The 15,912-nt window shown below is 40.8% G+C and overlaps 3 protein-coding genes across 3 annotated transcripts; 2 read left to right on the top strand and 1 right to left on the bottom strand. All coding sequences in view use genetic code 12, as the record gives it.

Annotated features, from left to right (window-relative positions):
- Positions 1–442: 442 nt before the first annotated feature.
- On the top strand, positions 443–9,205 carry KGF57_001497 (uncharacterized protein; the record flags this gene model as incomplete). The annotated part of the gene is made up of 1 exon (XM_051750708.1): positions 443–9,205. The coding sequence occupies one exon, from the start codon at positions 443–445 to the stop codon at positions 9,203–9,205; it is 8,763 nt and encodes a 2,920-aa protein (XP_051610001.1).
- A 727-nt stretch (positions 9,206–9,932) lies between these two features.
- Positions 9,933–14,784, top strand: SMC4 (condensin subunit; the record flags this gene model as incomplete). The annotated part of the gene is made up of 2 exons (XM_051750707.1): positions 9,933–10,236; positions 10,532–14,784. 2 exons carry the CDS (start codon positions 9,933–9,935, stop codon positions 14,782–14,784), a joined length of 4,557 nt encoding a protein of 1,518 aa, XP_051610000.1.
- A 69-nt stretch (positions 14,785–14,853) lies between these two features.
- On the bottom strand, positions 14,854–15,882 carry DUS4 (tRNA dihydrouridine synthase; the record flags this gene model as incomplete). The annotated part of the gene is made up of 1 exon (XM_051750706.1): positions 14,854–15,882. The coding sequence occupies one exon, from the start codon at positions 15,880–15,882 to the stop codon at positions 14,854–14,856; it is 1,029 nt and encodes a 342-aa protein (XP_051609999.1).
- Positions 15,883–15,912: the final 30 nt, after the last annotated feature.

Genomic DNA, 15,912 nt, shown 5'->3' with positions numbered 1-15,912 from the left:
TCACTCTGTTTACATTTTTCGTGTCTTTTCCCCTTTCTGTGCTGTCGTTACCTAATATATTACATAATACAACCATTTTATGAGAGAATGAGACAGAACAGAGGCACTTAGCATTGCGCAAAAGGCTTTTGAGAGAGACGCATCCCTTTACTTTGCAGCACTTGATTCCATCACATAGGTTTGGCTGGTTAACGACTGAGCGATGGCTTTCGAACCCCAGTTTATGGCAGTGATAGCCAACGCCAACTACAGTGTTTCCTTTTGGATCTACTTTGTCGATTGGATACTTTCCTTGGTTTTGGGGCTTGGTTTCGTATTCTATTTCCACAAACTTCTCGGATTCCTAGTTACACTAGTATGCAAGCTTGTGTTGTGGAATATCTATGGAGTCAGAGTTCACATCGATGCATTCAAATTATCGCCCCTTGGAGGTCGACTATTTATGAAGAATTTGACAATAGTGACCGCAGATACCACTGTGTCAATTTTAAACATCACATTCACTTGGAGATACTGGATATCTTCGCTAACCAGATTATCAGGATTTTACTGGGACACTGACCGCGAAACGGGAGGAGTTTCCCAGCGACAGAATGACAAGCTGCCGTGCAGATTTGTTGTTCACGTAGAGGGCATGGAAATTTTCACATATAACAAGACGGCTGCATACGATGGTATAATGGATATTTTGAGTGGAAAAACGAACAAAGAGAAGGAGACTCTGGAAAAACACCACAACCAGCAAAAGACTGAAGACAACAACGAACCAGAGAGGAAATCGAGCTCCTTTTCTGTCAACTCTGACTTGCGTGGTCAAAGTGACGAGAAAGTGCTGAGCGAAACGCAGAGCGAACCATCAGAGGCTTCTAATGAACGGGAGAAACGGACGATTCCTCTTTTGCTACAAATTTTGCCCATTGATTTCAGGATAAAGAAAGGTGCGTTTGTGGTTGGAAACGTGACTACACCATCTATTTTGATGGCATCATTTAAGTATGGAAGAGGGTTGTTGGACATTACTAAAGCGCCAAACCCGGCGGACCATTATAGACTTTTGAACGACTTTCAGTTTGATGATTTTCAAATCTGGATTAGACCAAACATTGGATTTGAAAAATATAGGTATGGGAGGGAAGATCATGAGAAAGTTGGTGCAAACGGCGGAAGATTGGAAAACTTGCGCGATATCAAGTCATACAAGCTTTGGTACAAGTTTTTAATTGCAAGCAAACGAATTGGCCGGAAAGTTCAAGAGAAAGTTTTTAAGAAATATCCTTCAAACGAGTATAGCCCGAATGAGCAGCTTGACTGGAAAGGGTTGCGAAGGTATGTGGGCGACTCAGAGGATCCGATAATGGCAGCGCTCATCACTAGTGATGAACAATATGCAAAATACAGTTTGGTTCTCGACTCAACTCTGACTAGGTTTGTTTATTTTTACGACTCACCAGGAATACAATCCTCAAGTCCGCGATGTTTGGAGGGAGATGCACCGGAGCTGGGTCTAGAAATTGAAATCTCTTTTGGCACAATTCATTACGGCCCTTGGGCCGATAGACAAAGGATCCCGCTTCAAAATATGCTATTTCCGTCACTCGCAAGAGATTCGCGTCCTACAGCGGACTTTTTAAAGACTGGCGTGAAAAGAGACTATGAAGGATTCAAGGTGACTGTTATAGTAAGAGACGAATTAGTAGTTCGTATACCCACGAGGGAAGCTAGCAAAGACAAGGAGTTTTTGAAACTAAATCCGAATCAGCAACTTAATCAAAAGACCACGCGACCTTTTGGATGGCTCGAACTCAAAGTTGCCGAAGGCTCAAATATGGGACTGTTTACTTCCTTTGTATCGAATTTGGAGAAGGGGTTTCCAAATAAACTTAAAGTGAACCTTAGTAACCCAGAAATAAGGACCTCGGTCAATCATGATATGTTGTACTCTGCGGATTCACACGAAATAAATGCCGACATTGCCCTTCCGTTGCAATGGAATGGTAAGTGTACGTGGTCCTTCAACCAAATCAGTTTGAACCCTCGTCTTTTTTTACTAAGAGAACATCTTTTCTTGTTGTCGGATCTATTCACTGACTTTGCTTCGGGAGAGCCACAACCGTACGAATATTTCAGACCGTTTTTGTACAGAATAAATTGGAAGTTGGTCAACTACGAGCTATTTTTGAATGTGAATGATTCAAACATCATTAATAACCCCTTGGATTTCAACAATAACAAGTATTTATCACTTCAAGGAGAGGAGCTTAATGTGAATGCGTCATTGCCATTGAATGGAACCAGCACCAAAAAAACCACCATTTCGTATTCTTTGGACACACCTCACTTTGATTTAATCCTCGATACTCCTCCGTGGCACACAGTGAACACCTTTTTAAAAGGGTCTAATGTCGTTGGAAAGAGTGGCCCATTTCTGATTCTGGGTGACTACACATTCTACAGCGCCGTTGAGGTAAACACGTCAAACTGTATTGAGATTGATTGTTTTAGTGAAGATTTGTCGTTGAAGTTTTATGGGTTTGTGATACGTTATTTGTTCACAGTGAAGGACAACTATTTTGGGGAACATGTCCATTTCAAAACGTTTGAGGAGTATAACTATGGTGGTAGTGTGGGGTCAGAATCTGTGAATGAATCACAATCCCAAGGTGACTCGACAGCAGACGATAAAGATTTTTGGAAGATGATCAAGACTGAAAATGATGTCGATGTACTTGTTAAGTTTCAAGTTCGTAATGGTCTCATGTTTCTTCCACGTAATTTGTACAGCTGTTCTAGTCATATTGCACTACACTTTGATACTTTGGATGTTGACATGCGGTTTTGCAACTACTATATGGATATGCAAGTTGATTTTGGTCCCATCTCTGGAGTCATGAATTCCGCAGATGAAGAGGCGGCAGATATGATGGATGTTTCAAAATATTTTGGCAAGCATTTGATGGATGGTGTTGATATGCAAGTGGATGGATTTACAGTTCATTCGCATAGAATGTTCAGTGCTCCCCCCGAAGAGATTACATTTTGGTGCAAGTGGGATTTTTGTTTTGGTGACTGGATTATTGACAGCAGTCCTTATTTCTTGCAATATGTGATGCTGGGTCTATTGAACTTTGGTGTCGGATTCAAGGATCAGGCGAATGCATTGGATGAGTTGTTTCCTCCCGCTTTCGATGCTGCAAACTTTTCAATCAGATTCACAAAATTCATTTTAAAGTTGAATCCTGATCCAACTTCTTTTGTTGAGGTAGTGTTGGATGACATTTTGTTGTCTTTTAATGATGTACCTAACATGCGGTACTCCAGCAAGATGGTGGTATCTGTGCCTGAAATATATGTTAAAATTGTCGAGATTGATGATAGAGCAAAAGAGAAAATAGTGGCGGCGATCCACACTTCACTCGTATTCACAAACATATGCCAAAAGGCTGACATGCTTGAATTGAGAGAAGCACGGGAGTACCATGTGAGGGATGGCGATGCACCTTTCCATAGAGCACCATTCATATTATTTGAGGAGTATAGAGATGCGTTTTACAAGAGGAACAAGGGCTGTCTATTAACAAGTATGTCTCTTCCAAAAGTTCACCTACCACTCACAGAGGCCACAATGGATAGATGGTTACCACCAAAGGGTCTGGCTTCTTCCATCAGTTCCGATCTGTCGTCTTTCGCCACTTCAAGTGCGTTGTCGGATGTGGAATTACCAACTGTAAACTACCGAGACGAGGACTTTTGCCCTAATTACTCAGTAGATCCTGATACCGAGTACGATAATTTCATTCTTGAGATTGGGGATGTTAAAGGCTTTGTAAATCCCGCTTTTTTGCCAGTGGTTTACAAAGTCGCTCAATTATATGAGGACCTCGATTTGGAGTCTATAATGGACGAGGTGGGTGCCAAGACCATAAAAGTGTTACAAAATCTTATGCGCTCCTCAAAGGAAGTCAAGAATTTACGTGTTGTGAATCGTAACACCACTATAGGCCTCGGCGAACACATTCTTGATAGAGCTGAGGACTTGGAAACATTAAACCATGAAGGGAATAGCATTACACTCAATGCTGCCGACATATCCTTGGTTATGTCGAGCAGAACAGAACTCACAACTAAATCAGGGCAAATTGAGCTAGAGGAAAGCACTTCGATTGCGTACCATGTGGGCCTTTTATCGACAAGTTTCCAGCAAGTAAAGAAACAACGATTGGCGTTAGTTTTGAACTTACAGGATGTTGAAGGTTGGTTGGATAAGAGCAAAGAATTTGCTACTGGCGCAACTCTGTATGACTATTTGGATGGTGATTTTGATATCGAACAGGCGCAATGGCTAGTGGACTTTCTTGCAAATTTTAGTCAAAGCTTCAAGAACAAATTACAAGTGTTTGAAAACTTGCAAAGTAAGCGGGAAACACATGCCAACTTGGTTTATGCTTTGACCGTTGCTTCATCAAAGTATGCCATTGATAATGACCCAGATGTTCTTACACGCCCAGCCTATTTCTTGCGGTTGAAATCAGAACACATTCGATTTTTCGATGGTTGGAAAGTAGTTGCACGTCTTCAACATATTTTACGCACTTTGCCCAAATCGTGGATTGAAGAAACTACAGCGCAATTCAAAGCACACACCTACCAGCTTCCAAGTGATGCATTCGAGCAGGTTTTGGATATATTTTCAGGATGGAGAGCATGGGAGGCCAACCAGCAGCAAAGGCTATACATGTTTAAGCGAATTTTTGGAAAAGAGATTCAAACCGTTGCGAAAAGGGTCGCCAAGTATGATTTTATGGGAATTTCAACAAATATCAAAAGTGGCAGTCGTAAGGACCCAACTTTCATCAATCTTGATGAATTTGATATCAGTTTCAAAAGCACGCACGAGGAGTCGGATGGAGAGTCACCTGAAGTAGCCGAATTGGCTGTAAAATTGAACAATTACGAAGGCAGAATTACAACGGAAATTTTCGAACTTATCAAGAGTTTAGATTTAGAAAGTATCAATAAGGAGCAAGATTTGGGTATAAAAGAAAAGGCTCCCAAAGAGTCAAACGCGGAGGAGTTGGACGAGGCCCATTCAACATTGCGCTCTGAACCTCAGGATCAAAAGAGGTCCACAACTGTTGTGATTGATATCAAGACATTTGAACAAACAGTTTCGTTGGTGCATACTTCGGTGGGTATAAGATTGGACGGTGTATTTAGTCACGTCGAGTTGGGCAGTGTTTCAAAAGGACTGCTTTACGCGATTGAAGCCAACGAAGTGGATTTGAGGAGTTCAGTGGACTCGCGAGGGATTCTAATGCAGAAATTTTCAGAATTGCATCTTTTATTTGCGGAGTCCGACTCGGCTTTACACATTGATATAGAGCTAGACTCCTCGAGGACTCTAATATTTGACAAAAATGAGGAGGTCGAGAGTACACTACGCACGATTTTGGAAAATGACTATCCGTATGTGATGGAGTTTGTGAAGCACTTCGAAAAGGGATCGAAAGAAAAATATCCACAACGAAAACTGTCAAGGGCCCTTTCAGCTTCGATGAGGATGAACCAGATTATCTGGAATTTTGGTGTTCTCCAACCCCTCTATTTTTCGGGAGCAATTTTGAATTCATCTTTCAACGCATCTAAAGTGGATAACGTCTTGTCGACTAAGTTAAAAGTGGATAAACTTCGAAGCAATTTGGTTATCGATCACCGCAACATACTTGAGGTGAATGCTGCCGATTTTGCAGCTTCAGTTTCAAGTTGCGAGCTGGAAAAGGTTACAGCACTAACTACGAACGTGAATTTGGGCTATTTCAAAGTATTGATTCCCGATTTCAACAGAGGAGCTCTATTGGCCACAAAGGACAAGTCTTTACTCGAAAACAAAGTGGACAATATCATGGGATTATTCAAGGAAATTTCTTCAAGTGAAAAGTCTCCGTCAGAGCAATACCAAAACCCATCTCTTCTTTTCAAGTTGAGGTTCAAAAATGAATACTTTGAAGTTTCCACCATTGTTAAAAGGGCCACTGTTAGCTTAAGTTTGGAAGGATCGACTTTAAATTTGAGAAATGTTTCTGCTTCTCAACTCCTGAATGGATTTTTTACAAATAGCAAGGCTCAATTACATGGTGAAGTTGCATTCCCAGCCATAAGACTTACCTTGATGGAAAAAGGTATTCCTATTGGGTTGACGAATGTTTTAGCGCTTGGAATTTCTGCGAGACTTTTTAATGACATGGATACACCAGGCGACCGTCAAAACTTGCAAGTTGAGTCGCAATTTTTTAGAGTATGTTTGTCCGAACCAGTGGTGTTGTCTGCATTAACAGTGGTCGACGAGGTTATAAAATACCTACCTGAATCAAAACAAACGTCGCTAAAGGCCTCGGATTCAATCCAGCCAGGGAAAACTCAACGAAATACATTTGAACTGTGGATATACACCAACTTCTCAGCCTTCCAATTTTTATTCTACGATTTTTGCATTGGATGGCTATTCAATGATGAGTCGAAGGAGAACCCAGGGATTATTTTCGGAGCCGAAAAGTTCTTTGCGGCTACGGAAGAGAGTTTAGGAAAATTTACGTTGATGGGCTCTTATGTCTCTATTGCCAATGGGAATCAATCAACCAATTTCTACAGTACAGAATCGGAACAAGTACGGTTGAATAGAGCTTTCCTTCCAATGTTGCAATTGATATTTATTATCGAGAAGCAATCAAAAACGTCTAAACATTTAAGAATAACTTTACGAGGAGATGAAGTTGATGTGAAGTTCTTATCGACATCGGTTGGAAGTACGATTCAAAAGTCAGCCAGACAAGTGTCAAGAATTCAGAAAATTTTGGAGCGGAGAGCTACTACGCATCCTGTGGAAGAGAACCGGTCGAACGTGGAAAAGACAGGCAAACAACCTGGTGCTTACACGTCCTTCCAATCAATAGAGTTCAGCTCAACTTTTGCCGGTTCAAAAGTGTCAATCTTTAAATTGGAAGATGATGAGCAGGATAATACACCCGCTTTGTTTTTGCAAGCTCCTGCTTTTACGACAGCGGTCAAATTTACAAAGATGTCCGATTCAAAGAGCCAGGTGATGGGCGAGTTTGTGATATCGCAATCGGAGAACGTGTTATTACCCAGATGTGTCCCTGTATTTTTGGATTTGGCACATAGTACCAAGGATTTGATGCGTACCCCCAAGCCAAATAAAGAAAAAGTGGATGAGAATCCAAGCAACACAAACTTTATTGAAAGTTTGCTTCAAGAGATGGATATTCATTTTGGACTTCGGATTGACAAACAGTTCCTTACTCTCAGTTGCGAGCCTACAGCAAAAGTTGCGGCTGTTGTTGGACTAGAAGGTATCCAGGTTCAATTGAATACAGACAAGGGAAGGGATTCAAGTTTTACATTGTCATTGCTTTTGGACTGGGTTTCAGCTTCATTGCAACACGTGTACTCAAGGGAAATAAGTGCCTCGATGAAGGTGGAAAAAGTGCTATTACTGAGTAACTTCAAGTTTGGAGAAAAAAGTCAAAATGTCACCTCGGGGTGCATGACCACAGTAGATGGGTATATCAATGTGAAGCAGTATCAAGATGTTGACTTGTTTAAAGATATTTGGTTTCCGAAAAAGTTGTTTCAAATGTATGCAACGGAGAGTGAAGGGCATGCAGACCACGACGACAACCAGGATCAGGCTGCTGTTTCTGAATTGGCCCAAGACAAGAGTATTTCATCCAAATTCAAAGAAGTGTCTTCCACTTATGCGTTCCCCTGGATAGTTCTTTTCGTGGCAAACGCGATTAATCTTCAAGTGGACTTGGGTCAATCCTTGGGGGTTTTGAACTTGGCAATTGAAAATTTCTGGGCAGTGTCGAAAAAGAGTCTTGATTGGTCTCAGGATTTGAAAGCTGGAATTAGTACTGTGAGGTTGACTTCCGAGGGCCGGTTGGGTGGTTTCTTAACAGTGAGTGATATCAATTTGCACACAGCCATTAGTTGGAAACTCAAGGACGGTATTACTCTTGATGTGCCTTTGATTTTGTTGTCAGGAGGAATCAACAGGCTTGTTGCAAAAATAGCCTTTGATTACAACGTTGTGGCAATTGCTAATGTGGAATGTTTTTCTATGGATATTTATAACCGGAAGGGGGCAGTTGCTTTAGCTAAAGATCACTTATTTGTTACTACAAAGTTCAACGTTGCCGAGCTCTACATGACTTCATTAACGACATCCAACTTTGTTGATATAAGCAACACCATATCACGTATGATCCAGGATAATCGAAGATCGTACAAGGAAACATTGAGGGATTCGAGTAGAGACGATGTTGTTAATAAAAAAATGCCACCAAAGTTGTCTTCAACTGATGCCATCCTCAAAACAATAAAGAAATTGCAGACAAAAATCCACGTTTCGGCTGGGAAGTTATTGGTTCATGTATACCCTTCGTCGATGGATAATTCCAAAGTGTTGGTGATAAACTTGGATGAATCGAGAATCAAGTTTCAGCAAAATGAGTACAGTCACGGAGTGGCAAATGATATGGATGTAAAGTTTAACGATTTGAAAGTTTCCTTATCTACTGTTCCTGCCGTGGATGAATCTTTTATTGAAAAGTGTACTGTTGATGAGTTTGTTGAAGTAGCGCACAGGGCTAAAGGTGGAAGTATATTTGTGTTTCCGTCGTTTAGAATATCCATGCGGACTTTCCAAAAGGATGGAACCAATGTCATTGAATACTACTACCAGTCCACATTCAGTGGAACTGTTGACATAAGGTGGAATTTAGGGTCAGTCAATTTTATCCGAGAAATGTTCTCAATACATTCGAATGCATTGGCTTCTCGATTGGAGTATCGACACAAGATGAGAACGCTTGATGATATTGAGAATTCAAAGTCTATCTTGAAACAGCAATTGAATGACGAGGATCCGACAAAGGATATCGATGAAGCAATTCAAGGCAGACTCGAAAAAGCTGAAAACATGTCAAAATTCCAATATGTTGCCTTGGCACCGCCAATTATTGAAGCCCCGCAACTTAAAGAGTTGGGAAACGCCACCCCACCATTGGAGTGGTTTGGATTGCATAGAGACAAATTTCCCAACTTTACACACGAATTGGCTATTGTGAACTTGCAAAAGTTGGTTCATGAGATTGAGGTGCGGTATTCCAAAACCTTGGGAAAAGCTTAAACGGGACGTGAACTGGATACAATCTCTACATGTTTAGTTATGAGAAATGATACATTGTTTATATAAATGCAACCCTCTTTTCTATATACAGATTATCAAAAAAGAAAAAGAAAGAAAGGGTGCCCTTAACTAGTGAGTCAAATACCATCTACCCTTTGCTTTTCTTCTGCTGAGAACTTTCTGACCGCCTTTGGTCCTCAACCTGGCGAGAAATCCAAACTTTCTTTTCCTCTTTAATGTAGAGGGCTGGTAGGTGTTACCTCGTGACTTGAATCTCTTTTGCATAAGTCCCAAAATCGATTGCATTGGCGATAGGCTTGGGCTTTGAAATGAAAAATTGGTGATACCGGTGGAGGAAGGGTTAAATGCTTTGTTGAATGCATTTGTCTGAAATTTGAGTATGGTATTTAGCTGAGGCTTCAAAATGTGCTGGAACATTGTATGCAGATAATAATAAGTATGTGTATATACCTCGTGGACAAGGTTGGTGGTTGTTCCGTTGATACAATTTTCCAATTTCTTTTTTTTTTTTTTTTTTTTTTTTTTTTTTTTTTTTTTTTTTTTTTTTTTTTTTTGTTTTACATCACCTTTCTTGGGTTCGCACGCAGTAAGAGTTCATCTTTTCCTTCTCATCTCATACTCAAACTTTAAATCAGATCCAGCTGTAATCACCTGTCTCTCGAGAGCCATACCACAACTTTTCAAACATCACATTACATTCCAGACAATGGCATTAAATCAAAGAAACAGAAGAGCCATTCCATCGACGCTAAACACTCCCACGGCGGTTAATGTGAACACAGTCTCAAGTATAACTCAGGAACAAGCAGAACAAATCCTCACACAATTCATAGATGCCAGTGAACACAACAGGAATCCATTAAACTTGAAAGACCAGGACCAGAAGACTGGGTTTTCAAGCAATAGCGAAACAATAGCAGTTGCCTCGCAGTTAAAGAGGATACAAAGAAACTTGAGAGGATTGCCACCATTATCCACACTGGAAGCTCAAGAATCAACTACGAACGGTGGTGAAGAATCTAATGAATAGAGTATGCAGAAGATTTTAGAGGAGTCAAGAGGAGAGGGGAAGGGTGGGAGTATGGGTATGGGAAAGACGGTTCTATATCTATACGAGGTGGTAGCGGGTGAAGTTGTTGGTAGTGTATAATGGCTAGAAACTCTAATGTGCGATTTGTATGTGCATTTTGTCCATTATTATTATTTATTTTTTTTTTTTTTCCCTTTGTTTACATTTTTGTAGAGGATTGAAATTGGTTGTAAAAACACGTCTTTGATTGTATTACTCTTGCACTGTTGACAAAGGTATCCCAGTTACTCGAGTTTATAAGAAAAGACATACATTCAGTGCCATGAAAAGAAAGAGAAACGTTGTTTTGGATGAAGACGAGGAAAACACGTTTATAAATAACAGTGACTACGATGATAAGGAACACAACGATTTGGCACCTGCTCAAGTTCAACAGAGTCATGACACCACTGCAGAAAACTCCAAGCACCATGCCACAGACGACGGGTTGAGCAGCGACGTTGGAGAAGAGCCGGACCAACTGGAATGGGAACGGGAAAAGCATACTGAAGAGTGGAAAGTACCAAAATCTCATCATCCTATAGGTGGCATTGACATAGAGAAAAGTAATTCCGAAGGCGACAGTGACCGCAACAGTGACCACAACAGTGACCACAACAGTGACCGCAACAGTGACCGCAACAGTGACTCTGCTTTCCAACCCGAGGTGACTTTGCAAGATGCCAAACGCAAACCAGAAGCTGATGGCTTCCTTGGCACTGACAATAAAGCGTCGTTCATTCCGAAAACGCCAACAGAGCAAGCTCTCCCACCACAATCTCAAGAATCTCGAAATGGAGATGTACCCAGATTGGTAATCAACAAGTTAATACTCACAAACTTCAAATCTTATGCAGGGGAACAAGTTATTGGACCATTCCACTCGTCATTTTCATCGGTTGTGGGCCCCAATGGAAGCGGCAAATCAAACGTCATTGACGCGATGCTTTTCGTATTCGGATTCAAGGCAAACAAAATGAGACAAGGCAAAATTTCCGAATTGATTCACAATTCTGGGAATGAAAGACCGGACTTTTGCCAAGTCGACATACATTTCCAAATGGTTCTTGATGACCCCAAATCGCAGCAGTTGTCACAAGTGGTTCCTGATTCCGGGTTGGTTATTTCAAGAAAAGCTTTCCAGAATAACCAGTCAATGTACTACATAGATGGCAAAAAAAGCAATTATACTGATGTGACTGCATTACTCAGGGGTAAAGGTATCGACTTGGACCACAAAAGGTTTTTGATTCTTCAGGGTGAGGTCGAGTCAATTGCGCAAATGAAGGCGAAAGCTGAAAAGGAAGGTGATGATGGGCTACTAGAGTATTTGGAGGACATCATTGGAACTACAAAATACAAGCAGTTGATTGAAGATAGTTTAGCAAGAATCGATGAGTTGAATACAGTATGTCAAGAAAAATCAGATAGGTTTCTGTTGGTGGAACAGGATAAAAATTTGCTTGATGAAAAAAAGGCAGAGGCATTAAAGTTCCTAGAATTGGAAAGAAAACTCAACAATTTCAAAAGTTTAAAGTTCCAAAGCAATATAAGTCATTTGAAAAGTAAGATGGAAGAGTATCTGAATGAAAAAAATGAGCTACAGAAGCAATTGGACGAGAAGAAGAAGGCCAATGAAGTAGTTTTGGAATACATTGAGGAGCAGTCTTTGAAACAACTGGATTGCAAGAAGGAGTTGAAAAAGACGTTGAATGTAATTGAGGGTTTAAATAAACAAAAAAGGGACCTAGTGAAGCAAAATGTGTCACTTGAAGAGAAATCCAAAAACTTTGATACTAAACTAAAAAAGCTACAGAAAACAATAAATGCACTGAATCACGCATTGCAAAACACAAATCACAGTTTGTCCAGTTATTCAAATTCTTCTGAACAGTACAAAGCCGATATGGAGAGACTAGAAACTTCATTAAGAGAGGAAGAGGATCGATTGACCAAGATTCGTGAAAAAATGGCCGAAAAGACTACCGGCTTTACAAAGCGTATTGAAGAATTGCAAGTCAAACTAGAACCTTGGACATCCAAATTGAAGAACAATGAGAACGAGATAGAGTTGATCAAGTCTAATATCACTATTCTCGAAGATCAACTGAACAATACAAAAAAGCAGTTGGAGGAAAACAAGGAGAAATTGACGTCCATCAAGCTTGAAGGTAAACACAAGGAACAAGAATGCCGAGAAAAGGAAGAAAAATTGGAGACGATTGAAGAGCAAATATCCTTGGGGGAGGAGCAAACAAATTCAATGAAGCTGAAGCTAGACAAGATGAAACATCACATTGCAAAGGCAAAGAACAAGTACCATGATTCTGCCCAAGCATTCCAAAGTAAACAAAATCAGAGCACCGTTTTGGCAGCACTAACGAAATTGGGCAAATCTGGTCGAATCGAAGGGTTTTACGGCAAGTTAGGGGACCTTGGAACAATTGACGATAAATACGATATTGCTGTCTCCACTGCTGCCCCTGGATTGGATTCTATGGTGGTTGAGACCGTTGAAACGGCTCAAGCTTGCATTGATTATTTGAGAAAGAACAAGCTTGGCTATGCCAACTTTATATGTTTGAACAAGTTACGGACTTATGACTTGTCTCCCATCTCAGTACCTGGAGATCCATCCAAGATCAAACGGCTTTTCGATTTGATCGATCCTATCAACCCTAAATTTGCACCCGCATTTTTCAGTAAAATGTTCAACACGCTTGTAGCTCCTGACTTGAATGAAGCGAAAAAGGTAGCATACGGTGCAAGAAGATGGAAATGTGTCACTTTAGATGGGAAGTTGATTGATATAGCAGGAACCATGTCAGGAGGAGGTAATCAGATTATGAAAGGGTCTATGCGTCTCAAGTCAGCCAACTCGCTCGACAGTGGCGATTTTAACGAAGAGAGTTTGGAGCAGGCAAGGCAAGACATAGAGGAGATGGAAAAAGAGTTTGAAAGACAGCTGTCAAAGTACAACGAGGCTATAGCTGCTTTGAACAAGGTCAGAGAGTTGCAGCCTGAGACGAGGCTCTCGCTTGACAAACTTAAATTGGATATCGCTGGGTTGGCATCCGAGATGAAGGATGTATCTCAAATATGCAAGAGCTTGGTTGCCGAGCAAAGAGAAATGGAAGCCCACAATCCTTTTGAGGATCAGATACAGGAGAAGAGAACTGAATTGGAGAAACTTGAAGCTGTTAGAGCCCAATTGAAAACGGAGATGTCTGATTATGAGCAGGAGATAGCCACCTACGAGCAAAAGATTATGGAAGCTGGTGGTGTTGATTTGAAAGTTCAAAACTCCAAGGTTGAATCGATTAAGCAACAAATAGCAATTATAAATGACAAGACCAGTGGTGACCGAATTGCATTGAAGAAATTGGAGAGCGATGTAAAGCGGCATACAAGGATTATCGAGGATTCAAAGGCTGCTCAAGCGAAGTTAGAAGCCGACCATAAAGATGTTAAAGAAGCGCAACGAGAAATAGAAACTCAAGTCAAAGGTTTAGATGACAAGTTGCATGCACTTGATCAGCAGAAACAAGATCAGGAAGAGCAACTTGAAGTTATGCGCGTTGAGATAGAAGAAAAACAGGAGGAGCTCTCTGGATTCAAGCTGTTTGAAGTTGACATTTTGAACAAGTTGGAGAAGGTTAGTCATACTTTGAAGAAGATTACACATTCGATTGAACAGAATGAGCTGAGCTTAGACGCTTTGGTTGTTCGAGACGTGATGCCATACATTTACTGGCTCGACGAAGAGGAGCAGAGTAAGTACAATTCGTCCGTTATTGAACGATTGAGTGATTCGGAACTCGAAGACGTTGATTTGGATGGTGTTAACTCTGAAATAGAAGAATTGGAAAAGTACATGTCGACGGTTCAGGTCGACATTGAAATGCTTAAAGAGTATGGAAGCAAGATTGCTGAATACACAGAACGGAAAGACGATTTGAATCGTGCTGTTGAGGAGCGAGATGAAAAACGTGATTATTGCGAGGATTTGAAGAAGAAGAGGTTAGACGAGTTTATGGATGGATTCAGTGCCATTTCCATGGCGTTGAAAGACATGTATCGAATGATCACGATGGGCGGCAATGCCGAATTGGAATTGGTGGATAGTTTGGATCCTTTTTCAGAGGGGATTTTGTTTAGTGTGATGCCGCCAAAGAAATCATGGAAAAATATCTCAAATCTATCTGGAGGAGAGAAGACGTTGAGTTCATTGGCATTGGTGTTTGCTCTTCACCTGTACAAGCCTACCCCGTTGTATGTCATGGATGAGATTGACGCTGCCTTGGATTTCCGAAATGTTTCGATTGTTGCCAATTATATCAAGGAACGGACAAAGAATGCACAGTTTGTGGTTATTTCGTTAAGGAATAATATGTTTGAATTGGCGCAGAAATTGATTGGAATTTACAAGGTCAACAACATGACGAGAAGTACACCAATTTTGAATATAGAGTTCAACAGTATAGAGTAGTTTAAGATGGGGGTTAGTATTTTTTTTTTGTTTTATTTATATTTTTATTTTTTTTTTTTTTTTGCAGACCTATATACTATCTAGGGTTATTTTCCACTGTGGATCAATTGCTGTAGCGAATCCCTTTTCCAGCTTCCTCGTTAAATAAAAGTACTTGTCCAACAAATCAATCATATCGATCATGTTCTTGCACTCATTAATCTCTTTGATGACTCGCCTAGGTATATCCATATTCTCCAAAAATTGAACGACATGGTACTGAGATAACTTGTACGGTAATCCATAACTTGTCGTCAAATGCATAAACATCTCCACGGCGCTCCAAGGAGTCTTGTTCAATCCCGTGAACAATGCTGGGTTTGCCAATACCCCTCGCGCCGACATGACTCCATCAACTCCAGTATATTCAGCAATGCGATTGCAATCTTCTAAAGTGAAGCAATCTCCGTTGGCTACCACCGGAACAGTTTTTATATGCTGGCGTAGTGTTTTAATTGCATCGAGATTTACTGGGACCGATGACCGCGTAGTTTTCGTGCGTCCATGGATGGTGATGATGTCAGTTCCAGCCTCCTCCACTAGCCTTACAAACTCAATCGTTTCATTTATATCATTGTGGATTCGTATCTTGGTGTCTATGCATATAGAGTCTCCGTATTTGGCTTTTGCAGTTGCAATCAAGTTCGCCACTAATTGAGGTTTGCTCATCAATGCTGCTCCTATACCTTCTCTAATCTGGTCACGTATGGGACATCCACAGTTTATCCCTATGGCATCAACATAGGGGTGAATCATTTCAATAAACTTCATAAAATCTTCAACATTGCTAACACCAACTTGGACAATAACGGGCTGGTCCCTTTCATTGGTAGTGAAATCCGAGTATCGTGCAACATCGTTCCTGACAAACTCTCGAGCCAAGATCATGGGGGTGTACACAATATCAACATTGTAGAATCTACACAATTCTCGAAATGGAAGCTTGGAGTACCGGACCATGGGGCCGGCTATATACGCCGGTCGATTTTGTTCTTGGCATTTCTTGATTACGTGGGTAGGACGATTACTTAGGGGTCGTTTTGGTAGTGGCGATGGCATGCTGTGGGGATTGTATTAAGATATACTGCG

This window comes from Candida theae (assembly GCF_024610275.1).
Source record: "Candida theae strain CBS 12239 chromosome Unknown scaffold43, whole genome shotgun sequence".
NCBI lineage: Eukaryota > Fungi > Ascomycota > Pichiomycetes > Serinales > Debaryomycetaceae > Lodderomyces > Lodderomyces theae.
The sequence above is the reverse complement of the archived record's forward strand: the minus strand, read 5'-3'. Positions and strand labels throughout refer to the sequence as shown.